Source organism: Poecilia formosa, unplaced genomic scaffold (genome assembly GCF_000485575.1).
Source record: "Poecilia formosa unplaced genomic scaffold, Poecilia_formosa-5.1.2 Scaffold30, whole genome shotgun sequence".
Taxonomy (NCBI): Eukaryota; Metazoa; Chordata; class Actinopteri; order Cyprinodontiformes; family Poeciliidae; genus Poecilia; species Poecilia formosa.
The window spans coordinates 2,264,384-2,287,485 of record NW_006799969.1 but is presented as its reverse complement, the minus strand read 5'-3'; the positions used below and the strand labels follow the sequence as shown (position 1 = coordinate 2,287,485).

General features: G+C 37.9%; 1 protein-coding gene across 1 annotated transcript in view; it reads right to left on the bottom strand.

The window, feature by feature from the left end:
• LOC103136206 (ryanodine receptor 3) overlaps positions 1 to 23,102 on the bottom strand; it is a 130,986-nt gene that overhangs the window by 25,042 nt on the left and 82,842 nt on the right. The window contains exons 62-95 of the mRNA XM_016670049.1: positions 17,458 to 17,731; positions 17,188 to 17,302; positions 16,579 to 16,711; positions 15,440 to 15,543; positions 15,160 to 15,295; positions 14,765 to 14,951; positions 14,541 to 14,649; positions 14,021 to 14,141; positions 13,270 to 13,439; positions 12,865 to 13,085; positions 12,577 to 12,667; positions 11,929 to 12,069; positions 10,744 to 10,907; positions 10,506 to 10,584; positions 10,067 to 10,156; positions 9,830 to 9,976; positions 8,885 to 8,947; positions 8,643 to 8,718; positions 8,260 to 8,383; positions 7,990 to 8,105; positions 7,843 to 7,910; positions 7,619 to 7,740; positions 7,410 to 7,459; positions 6,581 to 6,641; positions 5,505 to 5,743; positions 4,824 to 4,905; positions 4,603 to 4,733; positions 4,131 to 4,454; positions 3,778 to 4,018; positions 3,581 to 3,668; positions 2,513 to 2,605; positions 1,112 to 1,282; positions 462 to 521; positions 238 to 372 (exon numbers count right to left, since the gene is read on the bottom strand). Coding sequence (XP_016525535.1) covers positions 238 to 372; positions 462 to 521; positions 1,112 to 1,282; positions 2,513 to 2,605; positions 3,581 to 3,668; positions 3,778 to 4,018; positions 4,131 to 4,454; positions 4,603 to 4,733; positions 4,824 to 4,905; positions 5,505 to 5,743; positions 6,581 to 6,641; positions 7,410 to 7,459; positions 7,619 to 7,740; positions 7,843 to 7,910; positions 7,990 to 8,105; positions 8,260 to 8,383; positions 8,643 to 8,718; positions 8,885 to 8,947; positions 9,830 to 9,976; positions 10,067 to 10,156; positions 10,506 to 10,584; positions 10,744 to 10,907; positions 11,929 to 12,069; positions 12,577 to 12,667; positions 12,865 to 13,085; positions 13,270 to 13,439; positions 14,021 to 14,141; positions 14,541 to 14,649; positions 14,765 to 14,951; positions 15,160 to 15,295; positions 15,440 to 15,543; positions 16,579 to 16,711; positions 17,188 to 17,302; positions 17,458 to 17,731 — 4,526 coding nt within the window. The remainder of the gene's footprint in view (positions 1 to 237; positions 373 to 461; positions 522 to 1,111; positions 1,283 to 2,512; positions 2,606 to 3,580; positions 3,669 to 3,777; positions 4,019 to 4,130; positions 4,455 to 4,602; positions 4,734 to 4,823; positions 4,906 to 5,504; positions 5,744 to 6,580; positions 6,642 to 7,409; positions 7,460 to 7,618; positions 7,741 to 7,842; positions 7,911 to 7,989; positions 8,106 to 8,259; positions 8,384 to 8,642; positions 8,719 to 8,884; positions 8,948 to 9,829; positions 9,977 to 10,066; positions 10,157 to 10,505; positions 10,585 to 10,743; positions 10,908 to 11,928; positions 12,070 to 12,576; positions 12,668 to 12,864; positions 13,086 to 13,269; positions 13,440 to 14,020; positions 14,142 to 14,540; positions 14,650 to 14,764; positions 14,952 to 15,159; positions 15,296 to 15,439; positions 15,544 to 16,578; positions 16,712 to 17,187; positions 17,303 to 17,457; positions 17,732 to 23,102) is intronic.

Here is a 23,102-nt window from a genome sequence, read left to right as displayed (position 1 = left end):
TCCTGATCTGTACCGTCAATGTGGCCTGTTGAGGGGGGCCAATATGCTGAAGTGGCCCTCGGTGAAATTGAGTTTGACACCCCTGATCTATCTGTTGTGGTACCTTCGATGCTTTTCATGATATTTAAAACCCGATTACCATCACGTCTTCCAACTGAAATCATTCCAACTGTATTTTTAATATAAAATAGTTAATGCCATCACATCCACCAATGAGTAATGTGTCTTTATTTTGACCTGTTCCAGATTAAAGATGGCAGCAGAGATCCTTTGGATACGGTCAACCACTCGTTCAGGGTCAGGTGGGCTTTCAATCCTCATCACAATGTCCTTATACAGGTTCAGCTGCCACCGCACAGCAGGGTCCTCAGACTAAGAGAATATTCAGATAAAATTGAAAGCAAAGTAAATTGACAAAATGTTGATTAATGAGGAAATGTACTTAAATGTTGCTTTTGTACCTTTTCTCGAAGGTGCAAATTTTGATGTATGTGGTCTTTAACCTCTTCATCTGTATCTTTCTGTAAGGAGGAGATAAAGAGAGAGAGGGAGACTTGCTACAAATGGCATGCAGGATAGAAAATGGCAGGCCATAATAAAAGGTTCAGCAAAGCCATTTCAAAAAATAAGGTCACGAAACATCAAGCTTGAAGCAGCAGAAAAGGCTGAAGAAATTCTGATGGCATTTCAATTTTTCTCCAATAAAGAAAAAGTCTCGACTAAGCATTAATAGCAAATTATAAAAAAATATATATGTAGAAAAGATGTTCCCTATATTGTTTCCTATGGGTGACATGCATAACCTTACATCAGCTAAAACACAACCAATAGAAAACATATAGATACATCAAAAGGACTACATAAAGGATAGCTACTGCAGCTGAATACAAATATGTGCTTCAAATTCTTGACTTTCTTTAAATTAACTTAATAATGTGTTGGTGCATCACAAGAGATGAAAACTAAAAAAAGAAAATATGAAAAACTTCAAGGAGTGTCAAAAATTCTTCGAGACGTTCAAGTATTTTCTATTAGAGCATCAATTTGCATTTCTTTAGGCAATGTTGCTCTCATGTAAGTGTTTCAATCTTTTTTTCAAATGGGTTCTCACCATGAGGTAGCGAGTCTTGGCAAGAGAAATCAGCTCCTGATCCCCAGGGGTGCACATGTTGAGGCCGATTGGCAGCATCTTCTTCAGAGCGGCCACAATTAATGAGGTCTGAATGGAGTAAAACTCGCCGCGCCTCTTCTTATGTTTCCTCTCCTGGTCTTGTCCTCCAGACTGAAAAGTTCATCATGACATACTCAAAAAAAAACAAAAAAAAAAAACACATGTAGTGGCAAGTAAAAACTAGAAGCTTTAATTTATTGGTCAAAATTCAGTGGCTGGTAGCATTGGAGAAGATTCAAAGCACTTACTGTGTGCAAAACTCCACAATCGGCTCAGTAAAAACACATATTTCCTCACAAATATCAATATATCTTGAAAACACAAACACACATATGGAAATGCTAACGACAGACTAACAACAAAATACACATATAGCTTTTAACTATTGACTACAGACAGAGGGATATCACGATCAATCAACTGCAAACATACATAATCACATCAGATGCTGCAGAGGGACAAAGCTTTTTATACCAGATGAACTGTGGTTGACCGATACAGCAGTGAGGGATGAACAAACTGACCATGTCACACACTGATAAATGGAGGCCACAAATTACCAGGTAGCATAATATATAACTAAACTATAGACTACATAGCACATCAGGCACAAGCTATTGGCTTTTCTGCTTGGTGACAAGAGCATACAAGCCAATAAGCTGGCAGGTTAACAGCACATGCACTGCATCACTCTACCTTTTCCTTAAAGGACTGTTTTGAGTTAGAGGGATAGATGGAGACAAACAGAAAGAAGCAGTTAGGGGGAAAAAAGGGATGAGAGGGCGGTTAATAATGGAGGCACAAAGTCCTCCTCATACGGACATGCAGTGCAATGAAAAACATTGTATTTTTCTTCAAAGTGCTCAACCAAGCAGATGTACTGAAGCTGAGGAATGAAAACTAGTGTTTTTTTTTGTTTTGTTTTTTTTGTAATAACCATGCAGATGTTATACACACACATAGAAGATTTAAAAGATATGATGTCAGAAGGCTCCATAGTGTATTCCTTAAAAATTTGATTTAGATTTCTAAATCCTCTCAGATGTGTGTGTATTGTTGTAGGAGTGAACACCCCGATTCTGTGATATTCTCATAGCATTTTCATGTTAACATATGAGCACATGTATTATCAAAATAGTTTTTTTTACATGGCAGAGAAGATGTTAACATGTGTCCTATTAATGGCCATGTTTATAGTGGTTTGCTCTTTTTTTTTTTTTTACATCTCATGGAAACAGTAAATAATTTAGATTAAAGCTCATCAATCTGCTGCATGTAAAGTCCAGAACGTGTAAATTTGAGTTCATCCCTGTGAAGAAACATGGCAGTAAATCAACATACCTTTGACATCTTTGTTTTATTGTCTCCAGTCAAGAAAGAAAGATTGTTGATTTCATTTTGAACCACAAAGTTTTGCTCTTCTCTTTTAAAGTTCTGGGGGAAAAAAAGAAAAGAAAAAAAAGAAAAGAAATAATACATGTCAGTCTATAAATTTTCATGTTTTGTCAAGTTACAACCAAAATCTTAAGAAATTACAATCCCAACATATTTTAATCTCAATAAAATATGTTGGGATTGTAATTTCTTAAGATTACAATCCCAACATATTTTATTGAGATTATATGTGATGGACTAACTCAAGTGATGAATAACTTTGCAGTGGGAGTCAGTACTATAGAAGCACATTTTGCTGCAATTACAACTCAATCAGAAGGGATAGGGACTAATTCAAAGAGCATTTGTGCACATCATTTTTTTCAAATTTTGATTAGATTTGGGGTCTGGACTATATGGACCATTCTAACACAAGGCCATCCATCGATCAAAACCCTTCCAAAGCAGCTCTGGTTTTATGTTTAGGGCTTTTGTCAGTGAGAAGGGAAAACCTCTGCTATTTTCTTGAAGCTTATGCAAACTAAATCAGGTTTTCATTCCCAGATTGTGTTGTATTTAGCTCCATCTATCTTTTATTTACTCTGACCAGCTTCCCTTTCTCCATCCCCACCAGGTCTGTCATACTACACGGAGCGATGGCTTCACAACAGACAATAGGAACTATTTGGAAAACATCAGCAGTTTAGAGGATCACAAACTCACTTCAAAATTCGTAAAATCAGCAAAAACCCTTTGAGGGCACATTTTAGGATTCTGGAGAGTTTGCCAATTTCTATCACAAACTGGGCAAACAACTCAAACATCTTAAAATGCTGCATTGGGTTTTATTCAAGGACATAAGAATAAAGGTGACTGAATCCAGATGCACATACTTGTCAGATTCTTATCGATAAAACTGTAAATGCTCTACTCATTTTTGCACTACTTGTGTTTTTGTATCACATCAAATCCCAATGAATAGTTTTAGTGATATGGATACTTTGGTGTAAGCTAAAGAACAAAGGAATCATTTACATGAGACTTGCACCAGAGGATGAAAATCTCTGCAACCATTCTGAAGAGCTCATTGGAGTCTGAATCTGGTTCTTTCAGCCACCTAGACCTGCAATAAAATAAAATAAAAATGATGTAAACTTAGTTTTTTTTTTGTTTGCTTTTTTAATTGTGCAATAACATTTCAACTATAAAATAATAACTATCACTTATTCAACCTGTTGTTGTCCACATAGCGGATGAGCATGGGGTAAAATGCATAAAGATCCCTGCAGAGCACAGCAAACTCATCCAAAATGAGCAGCTCGGCCTCCTGGGTGTCTCCTTTACTGTCGGCCTTCAGAAGCTCCTCTTCAGCCACCACTTTTACTGTCTTCTTCTTTAGTTTCTCCAAGGTGGGCAAGAAGTGGCTCTTGAGCAGGTCTGCGCGAGCCTTACTAATGATAGGTTGCACATAAACTAAACATTGAATAAAAAAAGATCCAAATTTTAAGCCATCTGATTTATAATTCAGCAATGCAACAATTCAAAGACTGATTGTGTCTGTTAGATATATAAACTCCATCAGTACCTGCAATTCTCTTCATCCAGGAGGCCTCGTCGATGCCTAGGTTGTTGTTGAGGATCTTGAGGATGTTGCCGAGGATGAGGCTGAGGTGCTCCGAGGTGACCGTAGTGCAGTAAGAGCTTCCACCACTGGCAGCCTGGTTTTCAGGGCCCCTCTCCCACCAGTAGGACAAGTAGTTGCACAGCATGGGCAGCACCACCTCGATCACATGGGGCATTTCGGTGTAGCGCGCTCCAGACTCAGCCATGTCATTGATGTCTTTCATGAGCCCGTCAAGCCGCGGCATGCCAGGACACATCTCCTCAACTGATTCTCGTATTCCCAGCACTAAAACATAGCGAGGGTTTTATTCACACATTGTTACGGAAGCTTTAGTAATACCAGGTTGTGCTGTTTTTAAATGTGTCTACTGGTAATGGGGGAAACTGTTCTAGAATAATGAAGGCTTGACTTTTATCATCAATTTGTAACTCACCTGCTCGATCTCTGGCACTCTTGGTATTAAAAACGGAGCAGGGGTTGTGCGTGTTGAGCTTTGGCTCCAGGAAGGCTACAGGCATGGCGCCAGCAAGAGTGGCCAGACACTGACCGAGAGCTGGCAGCTGCCTTAGAGATACAAAATTATTAAATGACTATGTGTTTTCTTTTTCTTCTGTTAAGTTATTCTCTGCACTTAAAAATCTATGCTGAGGATACCTTTCCACATAGATGTTTTTCCCAGTGCCAAGAGCAAAGAGGCTGGTCAGGATTCGATAGCAGGACACCTGCACATCATCCACTGAGGAAAAAAATAGAGGAAAAAAAGTTACAATTAGGCTGTAAACCTGGAAAGAGATCTGTGTACTTTTACTGCAGTGTTTTTGCAGTATATGTACATGGATGTATAAGATCTGATGATCAACTGATTGATCGATTGTTTCTGTCCGTCTGCTAGTTATTGTGGCTTCTTTTAAAAGAACTATGTGTGCTGTACTGCTGTCTTGTGAACTGCATAGTGAGGTGTTTTGTTTTTTGAACTTACTTAATGTGCTAATTTTTGCATTTCTACACTGCCATGAATTGTGGTAATGCTGGCTAATTTGCAGTGTCCTAATCAAATAAATTAAATGAAGTAAAATTAAGTGATTGTCTGGCCATGTCTCTCAATGGATGGATGGAGATCCTTGTCAAAGTTTAGAAATCATCTTTATTACTTGGAACTAATATGAGCACGGTATTCTGCAGTATACTGGAACAAGTCTTGCATGTAAGATCTGTTCAATCAGGTGTTCAAGTGTTAAAAGATTTCACATCTGATAAAAGTATTTTTCAGCTTCAAAACAAAGTAAAAAAAAAGAACCCACCACCTTTGATCATTCCCTCTTTGTCAGGACTTACAAAGCAGATCTACTCCAAAGTGGTGTTGAGTGATGTGCTCAAACAGAGCAGTTAGGATGGGAAGCAAAGCCACAGTTGTGTAGTTGATATTCTGCGACACGCCTTTCATCTGGGAGCGAGAGTGAGTGAACTTCCCCAGCTTCAGGTTCTCAAAGGTCTTCTCTAAGTCCTCCGCAGCGTTCTCAAAGAAAGTCCTGAGCCCCACCCTGACCTGCTCCGAGCCCGACTTCATTACTGTCCTGTTAGATTTAACAAGAGCATAAAAAAAAAAATAACTCAAAGCAATTGGTATGGAACCACTGGCGTGTATAGCACAGATACTACTTAATATGCATAAATGCAATTGCTACAACCTAACAGTCTGTAACAGTTTCACACATGATATAAAATTCCCGAGCATTAGCCCGTCTGTCCAGAAACTGTGCCATTAATTATTTACCCAGTGAACTGGGAGAAAATTGAAATTCAAGGTGAGTCAGCCATTTCTGAAGCCAGGAAAGAAACTTCATGAAACAGCACAACACATTAATATGATTAGTGTGTTCATTTTCAGCATTTCACAGTTCATAACATAAGTAAATAAATTACCCATTGTTAGGCCTTGATGTGTCAGGGAACAAAGAAGGCAGAGATGAGAAACGCTTATGTGGGCATCATCTGTAGCTCTTCAGCATAAACAAGACGCCATAATGCAATGCTGATTTAGCCTCATTATGTATGAGCTGCATTTACAAACAGTACCTTGTCTCTAAAGAGCATTATGAGCCTCAGGCAACAAGTGCTGCATGAAATGTGTTCTGCCTTATTTTAATGTCAATGGAAGTTCTTTGTTAATACCAGTATAAAAATAAAGACTGTCTAAAGGAAAATGCTGAAAAGAAAACCAATGTGCTGCAAAGCATCCAGGTCACATTAGATCCACTTAACAAAGAAAAGGTGTCAATGGCTTTCAAAGCAGTTCATGGTTACCTAAAATAATAGCCTTGAGCTTTTCTTTTTCTTTTTTTTTTTTAGGAAGGAAACCCTAAGCTGCCAAGTTTCTTGTGTGCTTTGGGCTCTGCCTAATTTGTACGCACCTGGTGTCGAGAGTGTGTGCCAGGATGTGCAGACAGCTGACCATGGTGGTGGAATCACTCCCTACAAAACAACACAAAGGCCATTAGCATGAACACAGCAGCTTTTTCTGTTGACTTTTTGACATGACTCATGAAAGAAATAATTAAATGCACTTATATATGAATAAGGAAAAAAAAATCTACAAAAATAATTAACCTTTACAAGAGGTTTGGTTATGTGCTAAAATTTCTTAAGATAAAAATATTCTGACAGATGAGCCTCATTGGAAAGCACATTCTAACTCACAATTTGCATGCCAATGTAATTTTTTCCCCTTTCTTTTGTTTTGCATTTGGTGAGCTTAATTGGTTTTCCTCTGTTGCTCTGTTTAATAAATGCATTTTAAATCTTGTATTTTGTTTGCCTTTTTTATGTAAACAGTAACCCAAGTAATAGGGGAAGAATCCCTAATTAATTTTTGCAAATAAATGCCAAATTATTTAATATTTGTTTATTCTGGAGACTAGTTGCTGCAAAAATAAACTAATGAATGATGGTAAATTAATTTTGCGTCTTGGATGGAGTCAGACAGCAATGAATGTCCAAACCTGATTATAGTGCTCAGGATGCTAAAAACCCAAGAGATGCTGTCATCGCAATAATTATCACTGATTTTGCTACTGCATTACTTTTTCCAATAATGCAGGCCTTAGTTTTTAAGTCCAACGCAGACAGCGGGCAGGTGTTCTTATGAATTGGTAACAAAAGGTTGCAGGGGATGATCTATAAAAGGTGTTACACAAAAAACACATTTGCAAGAACATCACTGACTAATAAGTGTCAGCTTACCAAAAAGAGAAATCCTATGTCTGACAAGAGCTGCCAGTTTACAAAATAGGCTGTACCATGAAGAGCAGAAATAGGGAGAAAAAAAAAATCAGAAAATCACAGTGACTTACATAAATGAAGTGATTCAGATTTCAGGCAGAAAACATGCAGCAAGGCACATGTTTTCTGTGCTCACAACGTTTGTTGTCAGTAAACGTGTGAATTTCTACCTGGTGACCATTTCCTTCTCTTTGTTGGAGGCGTAACCACTGCAGCTTAGGTTCTTGTTGGGAGAGGAGAGGAAATACAAAGAGTGGTTCTTGAAATATTGATCGATGAGTGGGAGGAGAACCTGAAGACCACCAACAATGAATGTAAGATTAGGCAGAATCCACAGCAAAAAAATAACAAAATAATGAACTTCTAGATATTTGTATTTGTTAACTTTCCGTACCTTGGCAAAAAACTTGATCTCTTGTTCATGAGGGGACCTGTCTGTTTTTCCACTGGCTGCCATTGACTCTGGATTGAGGAAATATGTTCTATTTTAGACAACAAGAAATCCACAAGTCTACTTTAATGCTCTGGAACAGCATCATACCTAAGTGGGCGATAAAGTCCTGGGCTGAATCGACATACTTCAGCAGCTTCTTGAGGAATTTATAGGCAAACCTTTTTTCCATGGAAGAGGAATCCTGCTCCAAGTCCTTCAAACCTCTGCAACATAAGACCTTGTTTGTAAAATACCATTCTTAAACCATTATATTTACTTTTGATAGCACTTAATAAAGCAGTCAATCAACCAGTGATAGTTATAAAGTGCAGCTAAGATCTTAACACAATGGCAGTGACATAGTCACAGCATATTGACCTTGTAATGCTATAGCCATTAATTTGCAGGAAGCGAAAAAGGTCCAGGGCCTTTTCTCGATTACGGGCCTTTTCCTTGGCTGTCAGCGTGTCATAGGGCACCAGGAGAGGATGAGTTCCTCCGCCTGAAACGACAAATAGCCCTGTGTTCAGATGTGATTTACTCCCTCACCGTTCAATGTGTGAGGGCAAACAGAGTGGCTGAACCTAATTTGTCAAGAACACAGAGGCTCTCATGCATATTTACAGAAGTACATGAAAAAGACAACAGTAACAACCGTACATGGCTTTGTAATCCACCCACACGCAAACATAAACAATCTGTATGTTTGGCTGGTGTCTTTGTGCAGTTTGCATTCCTAATACACTTCATTAACTATGCACCTCTGCTTCCAAGGTCACTTTTCTTCTTCTTGGCCCAGATGTTATGGTAATTCTCAGCCATTACTTCCACCATACCCTTGGAGTGAAGACAAAAAGAGACAAACTCAGTGAGGAACCCTTTTCCCGCCCACAAAACTCATCCATATTCAGAACAGACTGCTTTGATCTGATGTGCATTTACAAGCTCCTTTGATTTAAAAAGGGGAAAAAAAAATACAATACAATAAAGCTGAGTTTCTCACCTGCAGTTCTCTGGACAAAGTCACATTACTTGTGTCTACTGGGCTGGGATTAAAACCATTAGCCTGGAAACACATGTAGATTTAAAGTGAGACAATGTCAGCTTCCAGCAACAAATAAACATTTTGATGAAACAAGATTTCTCCCTTAAAAGGATTTCATAAAGGAGCACTCATTGATTTAAGAGCTTGTGTGGAAAGAGATTAACACAGAATGAGTGATCTGCATAAATCCTTACAAAGTAGCAATGCTGCAAAAATAGGAGCATTTGACAACAGCTAAAAACTTAAGCTCATATTTTCAAAACTCAAGACAATATTAATTACTATTGGGCAAATAGTAGAAAGTGCACAATTGAAGGGTTGTGAAAGATAATTCTTGTCACAATTTTGACTGATTCTCTGTGTTCTGTTTCAAACAGAAAGAGTAGCACTGATTTTTTTCAAGTATATTTAGGACCTTGGTAAAGTATTCACACTATTCATACTCTTTTCACATTTTATTATGTCTTTTATTGGGTATTGGCTTATTCTTCTTTCCGTAATAGCTTAAATTCAGTCAGACTGGAAAACATCTATGAACATGAGTGTTCAAGTTTCACCACAGATTTTCATCTAATTTTAAATATAAACTTTAATTGGGCCATTTGACACACAAATAAGATTTAAACCATGAAAGGCTGAACAACAATGTTGTTCAACCTTTCATTGAGGTTGATTTGAGATTTGAGGAAAAATCTCAAATCTTTTCCATCCCCTAAAGGTTTTTTTTTTTTTTTTTTTTCAGGATTGCTCTAACCAGCATGTCTGATCGGTAGATATCTCTTTAAAATTCTGCATCAACGACAAAATTTTGTCTCACTATGGTAACAGAAACACAGACTCAATAATGAAAATTAAACTGAGCAAAATTGTATTTGTGTGACAAAAAAAATGAACAAACCATACCTGAGAAGCTTGAGATATTTTCCTCATTTTCTCATTTTCCCTCTGCAGAGACATGCTCTCTCCATCCTTTGTCCTGTCGATGCTCCAGCCCATGGCCAGCATGCATTTAAGCGAGTCCCTAATGGGCAATCTGTAAATCTCCTTCTCCTGCAACACAATAATAAAAAATAAAAAATAAAAACATGCAAGCAAATAGGCATCAGCCTTTACGCTGCTATTCTAAGCACGTGTTTTTACCTTTTCTGTCAGGGCTTTGTAGATCCTTAACTGAGGGTGAGTTTTAGCTTTCTCATCCACACCGTCCCCATATTTCCACCCCAGCAGCACCTGAGATACAAGCAGAAACAAAAGTTGAAGGAGAAGTAATATTCACTGATCCCACTTTTCAGTAAACAAGGTGAAGTACACCACAAATTTAAGAGTTACAATGTTTTCAGAACTTGCTATTGTAAGTTTTACTTAAATGTTCAACATATGTTACAATGCAGTCTGAGCAGTCGCTAAAAGAAGGATGAGAAGCTTTGCCAGAAACAATTATTGTTGTCTGCCCATCTTTTATTTTGATCTTATTAATTTCTCAAAATATTCATCGTGCTTTGATTGGAATTCTCTCCAATTTAACAACCCACATCTCCCCAAACGTCACCTGCAATCCAAGAATTGTGTTTAACATTACCTTCTCCGCAGACCATTTCTCATGGCAATGCTCAGCATATTTGTTGGTCAAATGTTCAAGTTTTTCTGGTAACACAATGCTAAAAAAAAAAAAAAAAAGAAAAAAAAAAGAGGGCACCAATTATTCTGAAAGCGAGAGCTGACACATGTTAGCAAAGTCATTAACATGTCATTACTCAATATATTTAGTCAGAATGATGCTGTTTTTCTCATTGATTTTAGAGTCTATAATGGCTTACTTAGCAGTATTGATGGGTTTGGGGTCAAAGTTTCCCTGAGCATCCACAGAAACAGGCTTTTCAACGGCCGTGCAAATGGAGGCATCCACATAGTCTGGTGGCAAAGCTCCAGCTATAGCACTGAGACACGGCATGGCCATCTTAAATAACTCTGGGTCGTACTTCTGCAACGGGAAAGAAAAAGGCACAATTTATCAAATAAATTCTGTTATACAACATTTCACAGAGAAGGAACTGTCCTCAACAAATCAAGTAATGTGTTTTACATTTAATTTAAACCGGATGGGTCAGAGGAAGAGACATTAATGAAGAATTATTCTAAAGCCTGAAGAACCAGCACACTTAAGGACTTGGATCAATGATGGGCTGTCCAGATATTGATGTTCTCTGCCCAACTCTTTGCACAGCCTGTTTCCGTGATGGGGCATTTAGTGAGATGTGCTGAGTCTGGCGATCTGCAATGCTAACACGTCGAAAGCATTTCCTTGCATACATACAAATTAATAAAAGACTGATGAGTTCTGTTTTTTTTTTTTTCTTGACTTGTTTCTTTTTTAGATCTACTTTATAGAAACAAATTTATTGGCCAATAGCAGATAAACACCAGAAAGAGAAAATGGCAGAAGAAAAAGTTGGTCAAAAATGAAGTATAGATTTTATAGAGAAAAACACATAAAGTTTATGCTTTCCAAAAATTGTTGCTTCCTGGACAGATAGACAGATAAAACAAACGTTTACATCAGGAAATAAAACAATTTCATGCTAAATCTGATATGAGAAACATTTGTTTAAATATATACTGCAAGATATTAATTTCACATGTGTAATTTGTGTTAACATGTTTCCATGCTGATCTTGATGTAATATGAGCATTTGTGAATGCAGCTGGTTGAATCATATTTGTATTGTAAGTGCACACTGTGTGGTCAGTATGAATAGAAAACCACTACACTGGCTAGGTCTATGCACCATTTTTTGTGTAACTCCATGAGCTTCAAATTGCCACGACTTATGTCTCTAGGAGATTTACATAGAAATTTACGTTTCACATAGTACATCGTTAAATAAATTATTCAAAATCAAAATCACGTGCGAGCACATATCCTTACATGTTATTTTGAACACGTGAAATCCGCGTATAACAAGACAAAGTTCTGAAACAAATGCCACAAAAGAGCACCTTACCCTCTGAGAAAGAGAATCAAACACCCCCCAGAAGATCCTCTTGGTGAGCAGAAGTTCATCTTCAGATGCTGTGCCGAAGCTGCCCCATCCTGAGGGGAGGCAGTAGTACTTCCAGTTCTGCTCATAGTGGTTGGTTAGAAGCTGGAGGCAATTAATACAAAGAGGAACACTTATTGTAATAAATAAGTGTGTTATGGACATGGAAGTAAGATTAAGAGTTTATATAAATTTGAAGACCAGTTGTTAACCATTACATTCTTTCCAAAGAAACGCTTTACAGCCTAAAGGCACGTAACCATAAAATCCAACACCTACTTCATTATTTTTAAATCATAAATGGCAGGTTTTTATAAATGTGTTACCACTTTTCCCATGTCTCAGATTTAAAGTGGGGGTGGGGGGGACGTAGACCGGTAGCCTGCAGTTTATCACATTAAAAGCCACACTGTCTGTTGAACTGGGGTGGATAAGGTTTTAGTATTTCCCTACAAAGCTGACAACCCAACACATCCAAGGAACAAAGTGTGAGTATACAAAAACCACACAGAAATAAAAGAGGTTAGAGAGGAAAAATAGGGAAGAGGGAAAAGTAAAACGAAAAAATTCAAGACACTTTATTTAAGATATAAGAGATTAAGTATTGCTAACCCTTAGAGGCATCTTGCAGTATTCAGTCAGCAAGGGCACGTCAAAGACGAGACGGTGCAGGAGCTGCTGGAGCATGGAGGGGCGGAGGTGTCTGCACAGAGATAACACTTTTGCTCTGGGTATATTGAAACTCCGATCAAACTCATCACGCCAACATAAAAGAATAAATCAGTAAACTGAGCTGAGGGTTATAATGTAATTTCCCTTGAGAGCCACTAAAAAATGCAGTTCAAATGAATGGTTTAATACAGGTAGGAGAAACTTTGAATCCATTCTTGTGTTTCTTACTTGCAAATAGACAGTAAACACTCTTCAATGGCGTCCCTCTGCGCCTTGGTCAGCGAGCGGCCCTTGGATAGCCGGTAGATAGTGTGCAGGGTGGAGTCGATAAGAGTGGCATAGTGCTCTGTGCCAGCAAAGAGAGGGGCACACCGCGTAAGAAGAGGCAGCATGGCTGAGCCGATGTAGCGATTCATAGCCAGGGCGGTCTCAGTGGTACAGAGCCCCTCCTGGTGAGAGAAAATATCAATATATGTTTATGTATAGATTTAAAAACATAATCGTTCAGGCGTGAGCTATACATGCCGAAACCACAGCCTTATGAGGCGCTGATACTATTCCTGTCCAGAGATTACTGGTCCTGAAGCTCATGTTTATTTCTTTGTGTCCCACATTGCTGTCAACTCAAATTACCGTATCCAGAGTGGTAGCCGTCCTCAGGTCGGGGAGGAAGCCGACTTCGAGCAGATGAAGCAGAAAGCTTTGGTCTTCAATACCATACACCCTGTCTAAAAACAGCACCATCGGGGCTTTGTGGTCTGGACAGAAGCTAGCTGACATGTCAGGCTCAGTCATTGATCCGTCTGAGAAGAATCAAAACAGACAGAAAAAGGCAGCACAACATTTAAACAGCTTAGTTCACTCATGAGTAAAGTGATAAAACTGACCAAGAAAACATATACGGTACATAAAAGCAAGTCATTTCTGATTGGAAAAGCCGTGTTTCTTTATTTATGCTGGCAGTTTTTTGGTGCCAGGCACTCACTTGCGGTATTCCTTGTTTAGCTGCTGATAAAATCGGTGAGCCAGTGCACACAGCAGCAAATGTAATGTCCAATCTTGTCATGCTTATTCAGATCGATCAATGGAGCAAGACAGCTTGCCATAGGAATCATCTGGCTTACTCTGAGTCAAGGGAGAGCACCGTAAAGTATTGGGCTACTAAAAAGACTTGAAGTGAAATCCATAACTTTATGCTTTGCTTGAAATGTAGACAGCTTTCTAACGTTTTTTTTGTGTGTGTGTGTGTGTGTGTGTGTGTGTTGAGTATTCTGATATGCATGCATATAAATTATGTAACTATAAAACATAAATCTCTAAAATAAAAATATTTTTTTATACATCAACAAAACTATATATTCAAGGGAAATATCCTAACAGGTACCTTTGTTGAGAATGGGCGTTTTGAGGGGAATGCTGATAATTCCTACGAGGTCTTCGGTGGGCACTAGGGAGCGTAATATTGCTCGAATGCGCAGAGCTTCACCTTTTCCTTTGTTGATGAGCTAAAGGAAGCAAATCCAGGAAAATTAAGAATCATAAAACATCAAGAATATACAGCTAGATGACACCAGAGCACTTTGATAGCAATCATAATACAATAAAGTTAATCTGTTTTTGTCATTTTAAGTTTTCAATCGCTCATGCAACATGCTGTTTTCAAAAAACACAAAATTGAAAATTGTCTGGTATGTATAGTTTTGAAAGAGAAATCAGACACATCCAAAATCAGCATCAAAAAGTCAGAGCTTCACGATGCTGATTGTAAATCTCTGGTAAATCAGAAGTGTACGATCTCATATTTACCAGAGATCTTACATCAGCAACAAATCTCTGATTAGAACTTCTCTAATCAATGTTTAGCAGAAGCACCAAAAATGTCACAAAAATCAAAACACACATACATGCATCTCAGGGGCACAGCGTCCCAACAGGTCAATGAGGGCAGAGTAGAATGACATGATGGCATTGCCCATGTGGACCACCTCCTCCTCATCGTCGCCATCAGCTGACCTGTCAGAGAAAAATAAATAAAAGAAGATGAAAAGCATTTTAAAAGGCCCTACACAATAGCTCATGCGCAAAAGAAGGAGCATCTGATCGTCATTATTTAAAATCGTTGGCTTACAAATCAGAGCTGACTCGATGCACAGAGCCTGGCAGGTCCAAAGCGGGAGTCTCAGAGATCTTAATAGCCTCCTTCATCGCAGCCAGTAGGCCGTTCCCTCCCTCTCCTCTCAGTGCAGGGCCAAAACACTCTGGACGTCGGATGAGCAGTTTCACCACAACACTGGAGTTCTCCTCCACGCTCTCTCCTTGAACACAAACAGAAACCCCTATGAGCTTGTACGTTCAAGACCAAACCACAAGCTTGCTCTTCCTGAATACGCATTCATCATTTGTTTTAACATAGGCAGGTAAATGAAGTTGTTTGAAGATTTTGATGCTTTCATAGAGGAAAAGAGCGGTATAAACGCTGACATATTGAATGAAATAGAAATGTGTGGGTAGAAGCAGAAGTACCGTTGACGAAGACCGCAAAACGCAAGAAGGAGAGATAACGCTCTCCTTCTATGGGGTTCCAGCCAATGTCTGGGTACCCTTTAGCCAGAAGCATGGGACAGCTCTGTAGACCACATCCAGCCAGGTATGTAACCACCTACAGATAAATAATGTTGTTTTCATTATGTAATGACGAATATAAGGCACATTTATTTGTTTGATGTTTCTATTATTCCATAATCTTAATTTGTCTTGGAATCAGACAGACTTTTACCGAGTGACAAGAAACTACAAGTCCTACCTTGTCCAGATCAGGTTCCTCCAGTGCTAGAGCTAAGCCGTTGTTATCCATCACAGAGGATGCAGCTACATCTAGAGGCGTAGATCCTCTCATCGCTGGTGAAGCTAAAATGCCAAAGACACAAATGCTGGTTACTGTTCCATTTTAATGCAAGTTCCCACTGATGTCCATGGCAACATAATCTTAACAAACAGCAGAGGGTGCTATTTCCCCTTTATACTTTTTAGTCATTTAATATCCTGTAGGCATGGTTGGTAGAAGTACCAATGGTAGTATTTGGGTTGCCTTTAAACATATTAAGAAGAAATACAAGCATCAATCAATTATAAAGTAAACACAAACTTCATGTAGAGCTTTTAAGTGCAAAGAGCTAAAAAAACAGACAAGACACAAAAAAACATGCCACAGAGGTAAAGAAAAGTAATAAAATTAATTAAAACATTGCCATTTTGCTCACATTGTGCAATGTATAAATCAACTGTGATAACAGAATTGAGCTGGGTTTTACTTTCTATTACTAACTAAAGAAAGCTGCTCCGCAAAACAAAGCTGATCTGAATATTAAATATGACATTCAAATCCTTAATAAGTTTCCTAACACAGACCCGACATATGGCTTGAGAGAACCAAAATGGCGAAGAGGGGTATATGACATAGTACAAGCTTAATAATATCATCTCTTTTGTTTTCAGTGAAGCTCAGGAAATAAGAACCATCTGTGCCTCGATGACATCAAAAAGCTTTAAGGTAAACTGATTATTTGGCTTTAGATGCAAGCAAATATGGTAGTTATCTGCATAGAAGTTGACTGATCTGATGTTTTCAGAATACTGCAGAACCCAAAGGGAGTAAATACAGTGAAAAATTTATTAACCTTGCTGAATTTAAATTTTCAATGTAAAAAAGGAAATCCTAAACAGTATTGTCGTAATGCTTTGCAAACATTTCAAACTGTGAAACTATCAAAATGCAATTGTCCTTGATCTAAAAAGTATGAGAACTAAAGATCTAGAAAGTTATTTTTTAGAGAAACTTTAGATTTACTTCCAACCAGTCCATGCCACCTACATGCTGTAAAACCACATGGTAATTGAGCTTATCCATCGCAGAGTGGGGCTACAAAACAAAGATGCACTTACCAAGACCCACACTACTGTTCTCTAGCAGGTAGCTGAGGTGGTCAAACATGGCCTTCTGGTTCTGTCGGCTGATCCGACAAAAATAGCACAGGAAGCGACAGCAACTGGCTACCATTTTAGGAAAAGCAATTTCCTGTAAGGTGGCATTAAACAAACAACATGATTATGTCCTTTCATCTTTTCATCTAATATTTTTTCACAACATCATTAACCATAAATTGAAGTGGATTGGTGTAATTTCAGATAAGGTTGATTTAAAGGCTCTGCATTAATCTGGGTACAACTGGTTTCTAACTTTATATACTCCCGCATGTTTTCATTCCTTGTTGATATGTAAAAGGTGTAACACATTCACACATTGCCAGTCACTCAGTCACTTTCTGTTGTTCCTGTCTTTCTGCCAAGATGCTGTCAGAACGACGCCAGTAGGCATAACTCAAACACAACCACAATTCACACACACAGTGCTTCACACAAAGCTGGAAAATGCACAAACTTCATGCGGATAAGAGTAACATTGTTAGTAGTTTTGACAACAGTGGGTGCCTCTCTGATTGACTGATACCTAATGATAAATAATAATCAGTGCAGATACAGATGTTTTTGAACCTGAGACTTGTCTCCTCCCAGCACATTCACCATGACCTCCATTACGGTCTCGTGCATGCCCAGTATTCTCATCAGGTTTGGGTGCTGGTAAAACACCTTGTTGTTCATGATGTCACTGCAAAGTAAAATAAAAGACTTGTTACTAGACGTGGGTAACAAATCAGACCAAGTGGTAGTGACACAAGTAATCATAATCAAACAGCCAGTTGGTGTTGGTCTATCAACAAGTTACACTGAAATATGATGATGAAAAATGATCCAGCAACCTACCTGAGTCCATCAATCATGAGCTTCTCCTCCTCTTTCCCCATGCGGACAGACAGCAGAGACCTGATTTGACCGAGGGAGGCAAGGAGGTGGATGGTGTCCTGAACCGAGGCAGCACTGATGGTGTAGGTCTTCCTCATTGCCCGGAGAAGCTCCCCAATGCTGTCATACTGCCTCCTTAGAAGGCTAAACATCTTGCGAACGAGTTTGGGGTCTTGGATGTGACACTCCTGGGCCCAGCTGACCATCGTCTGAGAGATGAGCTCCTTCAGATTAGCTAAAGAAGAAGTCCTGGTAAGATCACTGTGTTGTTTTAGCAAAAGAACAATATTGTCAACCATTCAAATTCATGCTAAAGGAGCATTTGATATATCTTAATCGTTACACAACCAATCCTAATTCTTGATAGTGACCGGGTCTATAGAAATCTGATGGACCATCTGCCCGACAAATCATATTAACTAAGACAAAATTTTAATGCACAAACCTAGCTGAAAAGAAGCAATCTGATTGAACAGTTAAAATGTGGGTTCTTTCAAATGCTTCATTAAAATTGGATCAATAGGTTATGGTTATGTGTACATGAACTATTCAAAACCATAAACATTTGTTTTTTGTTGTTTTTAGACATATCCAATGTATTATATTTAGCAATATATTTTCTTTTTAGGTCCAAAGTGAAATATTTATTAAGACTATTTCACAGATTGATTGTCAATGAGGACAAAACTTTATCCCTGTATAGATATCATGGAACAGAGGAAACAATATCACCCGTAAGCTGCCAAGAAGTGCTAAAACGGGCATAAAACATCAAGATAGGCTTGGGCAACTGATGTCAATGTTTACCATGGTTTTAATAAGTTATGGTCTCAAAAGTGTTAAAATGTAGTGTTACACTTTGTGGATTTAGTGAGATGGCGAAGTATGTGACAAAATTTAATGAAGAAAATCAGCCCTGATTTCTTCCATCTGCTGCTCTTACATTTCTTCCGTGCTTAAAAGTAAAAATAAAATAAAATAAAAAGTGGTTGTTTTTTAAATGTGTACTTTTATAACAGGCTAGGTAAACAACTATGGAAGCACCAACTCACCACACTTGATAAAGCAAAAGTGTTTTTAAATTACACTTAAGCTATACGCGATTGGCTACTTGATGAGATAATCAAACTAATTAATCAAATAAAATCAATTTGTTGGGATTCTGTTTATTCTATAAAAAACAGACATAACTGGAAGGCAAAGGCAAAGTTATGTTATATTCTGCTAAACGAACATCTCAAAACTACTGTTAGTTTTAGCAACTTACAAGGTCAAATATACAAGCTCTGTGCAGAAAGAGAAAACCGCAACAAATAAATGTTACGGAAACGATTTTTACTACAGTAAGAATCAATATACAATTGAGCAAGTCAACTCTATTTAGAGCATAGCATCAATTAAAGAATGACAAAGTACTTTGCAATTCTACTACATGATATACAAAAAAAATATTTGGGGAGCAGTATGAGTTAAGTGTGCAAGTGTTGCTTTTATTTAACTTTTATAAAAGCTAAAATAGTTATTTATGGCTAACATGTTTTACTAAATACTGTATCATAGTGCTGGACAATGAACACTTTCAATAATTTATTTACAAACAGAAAATGTCAAAAAGAATGATTATGTAGGCTTCAAAATTCAATAAAGTAGACAGCACCTTAATGTCTACATTAAGGCAGACAATAATCAATGCTGGAACACCTTTTATATTTTCAGAAGACAGAAGAAATCACAAAGAGCAGTGTGAACTTGATTTGCATAAACATAAACATTATTTACACTTTTAAACAGAGCTGCAAATGAAATTTCTACATCAATATTATCTCAAGTTGAACATTGTTATTAATCCATAACATCATTCAATTTGTTTCAAACTTTGTTTTGAAACTAACATTATTGTAGGCACTAGGCTTTTAACTTGAGTTGATTAGTGAAACATGATTTTTTTTGTCCATGTTGCACAGCTCTATGATATCACAAGCTTTTACTCAAAAGAAACCAGAAGTGACAACTCATCCTCTCAGCCAGTTTGCTTCACATCAACAGACATTCATGTCACACTATAAACCACACACATACACACACTATTAATTTGTTTCTGTGACAAATGTAGCCCTCCAACATTTCCCCCTCAAACAGATGTGGCTTGTCAAGAGTTTCACTGACAGCAAAACTAGCACGTAGCTAAGGCAAGGAATCATGCCTAACCATTAAATGTTTTTGCTGGTCGGGTCATTTATCAAGGAAGAAAATAAGTTCTGTCTTCCTTTTACTTATTTCTATGAAATAATGGCCACGGTAGTGGTGCTTGTATCTTCAGGGTATCTAACACTACAGTTGATTTAACAGGAAGGAGAATTTATGGCTGGAGTCTCAATGTGTAATTCACTATTAAACCCTGTTTGCTTGTCTACCTATCTTCTCCAAAACCTTTGAAAGTACATGTGATTTTTCATCTGTAAATACAGACACAATTAACACACACTCTGTTAGCCATGCACAGAGCAACTGATTGGTGACTAGAAACAGCTGGTAAGTGACTGGTCAAAAACACAACAACATGTTTTCTGATCTACACTAAGCCTCCAGCTAAAAACACCACTCTGGTGTGAAGACGTTTTCAGGTTTACCGAGATTATTATGAAGTAAGAAAGCAAAAAAAAAAAAAGAAAAAAAGAAAAATGTTTAAAACCACAATATATTTTGTATGACATGTCAAGATATGTCTGCTATTCATTCTGGCTTTGAGAGAGCCGAGGAGAGCAAGATCTTTAGCAGATACCAGGAAGGCAGAACATATTGGATTTGGAAAATTGGCATTCTTTAAGAAATGTCAGAGTTAGGTAAGGATTTTAAGAAGAATGCACATGGTGAGCCTGCTGTTTTAATAACACTAGCTGTCCTATCTGTGCTAACTTTTAATAGAATTAGCTAACAGTTTAATAAGCAAACTCAGTTTGAAAAAAATAATAGTAAAGCACTGTTTGATAGGGCCTGCACTCACATGTGCATAATCACCTCTGTCCCTATTTTATAGTTCTCTGACTCCAGAATGAGAGGGCTGTCACATTTTAGAAATGTCCAAGGTCTTACACACCTGAGTAGAACAGCCGGATTACCTACTAGAATGCAACAAAGGCCAACAGAGCACTGCTAAAATATATTTAAATATGTTGTGCTGTAGCTGGGACATCTAAAACTTGCAGGGCACTGGCCCTCTACAGGACCTTCAGACCCCTGTGCTATATTGTGTTATTTAAAAAAAAAAGAGCATTGGATCATTTCAGTATTAGTGGGTTGCCACTTCAAACGTAGAAATTGTAAATTGATCACAAAATTTTGATCAATGCGTCACTTTTCAGTATCTAAGAAACAGCATGCATATCTTAAAACAACACAAAAGCTTTTAAATGTTTGGTGTTTCTTTTTTTTTTTTGGTGGGGTGGGAGTGAGGGGGTTGAATTCCAGATGCCATTAACGTATCATTTAAGAACCTTAATTTATCCTTGGTGGTTATTCCCAGAAGATGTATTTGCAGCAGACAAAGTGGAACCATTATGCAAATGCCTGTCTTTTGACACCCTGTGCATCGTGGGGTACTAATCTGGTGGATCACGACAGTGTTTTTCCACCATTTTCTTCTATTTTGTTGCACATGCAATGTACATGAGCTGAACATTTAGGGAAAGGCTGAATGGGCACCATACATAACGACAGCACCTTATTAAGCACTAATTTATAATAGTATTATAAATTCATGCCATCGCTTCTCTATTTCTGCATCAGCACATAATCACCTTTCTCAAACGGTAGACACATTTGTGCCTGGAAAACATTTCATTCATATAACTTTGAGACCAGTTAGAGGGTTCTGAGTCTGGTATAAAGTAGCTTACATTAAAATCATTTTGCTTCAAAAATTGTAAGCTCCTCGAAGGCTGAACATTCTTAACGTGAGTGCAGAATGAAATGCTGACACCAGAATGCTCTTCAAAGCTCAATTGTGAATCCTGACCTGTACATTACAGACATATCTGGAACAAAATGGTCACATTATTTTGAAAAGTAAAATACTTTCAGTAGAACCTCTGTCACTCTCTCATCTCTCTTTAATTGATGAATTCGATGCTTCTGATCAAATTGGTTTTCTGATTTTTCTGTCCTAAAACAAAACCAAAAGAAAAACCACTAAGTGATGAATTGTAGTCAATCCTTTGCCTAATCTTTTTTAAATATCCTTAAGTCATTCAGATTGGGAAGAAATTAGCTGTAAAGATCACAGCTGCCTGTCAAGTCTTGCTACAAACTATGAAATAGTTGGACTTTAACTGGGCAGTTCTACATGTCTGCCTGTAGTTAGCTGCATCTATTTTTTTAAACAACTCTTAGAATTTTAACTTTCTGGTCTCTGCTGATAAAACGAATTCCTACTGCCCCCACTATGTTTAATGGAAAGTTTGTGTTCAAGGTGATCTGCAATCTGCAGTGTTCTTCTTGCCACTTTGTGTTGGTTCATCACATACATCCCTCCCCAACCCCCAAAGGCACTGTTGCTAAAATAGTGAAACACACTAAAATAGGTTGGATGACATCAGAAGCACTCTGATCTTGCTTTTTACTGCAACAGCATTTATACTTGCTATGAAATTCTTTTTGAGACAGAAAAGTCAATACAACTTGTTTCACATTTATCTTTCTGGTAATGCAATGCTTGAGAGCCTGCATGCTTTCCATGAATGTGCGTCTTTGAGTTTATTCACATTAAGGGTTTGGTAATATTGACATTTTTTCTTTTTTGTTTTTTTTTCTTTTTTTTCATATTTCTCCTCTCCCAGAGTTGACAGATGGTGCTCTTCAGTTTGGATTCTCCCCTCCATCAGACTGTGTATTTCCATAATGAAACTGAAATAAAATTGAAACAGCTTCTACATCACATGTGTCAAACTCAAGGCCCGCGGGCCACATGTGGCCCGCCATGTCATTTTATGTGGCCCCCCGCAGCATTTTACAGGCCGACATTGACTTACAATAGGTTTTGAGCACGAATTGACTACAAACTACATCTAGCACAATGCATTCCGATTGTTACCAGCTAACATTACGGCTTCTCGCCACTAGAGAGCAGCAGAGTCACCTCAAGCTGCTTATTGATTTTCCCAGCGAATAAAACTGAGACATCGACAAACTAACATGAAAACGTCCAAGAAAAGAAAAATAGATTTACAAGTAAGACTGTGAATGAAGATGTGTGTGAGTTGGTGTCAGGGCGGTAGGTTGCGCTAGACGTTATCTTGACCGACAACATAAAAAAAAAAAAAAAATCGGTCATGTACTATTTTTATCCGTGAAATTACAATCATATTAACATTGATTATTTAGTCGCATTTTATGGTGATTCATATTCACCGTGAATCCAGATCCCATCACAAATTAAGCAGATAAATGCATCTACATTTTTCTCGTGACAAAAACCACCCCAATAACTTTTAATAAATTAAATTAAGCGACTTCACTTAAATGAGCATCACTTCACCCGCTGGGGTCTGAACGCACTTCCTCCTGGTTCCCATCTGCAGAAAAATCTGCGCTAATTCATCAGTCAGTTG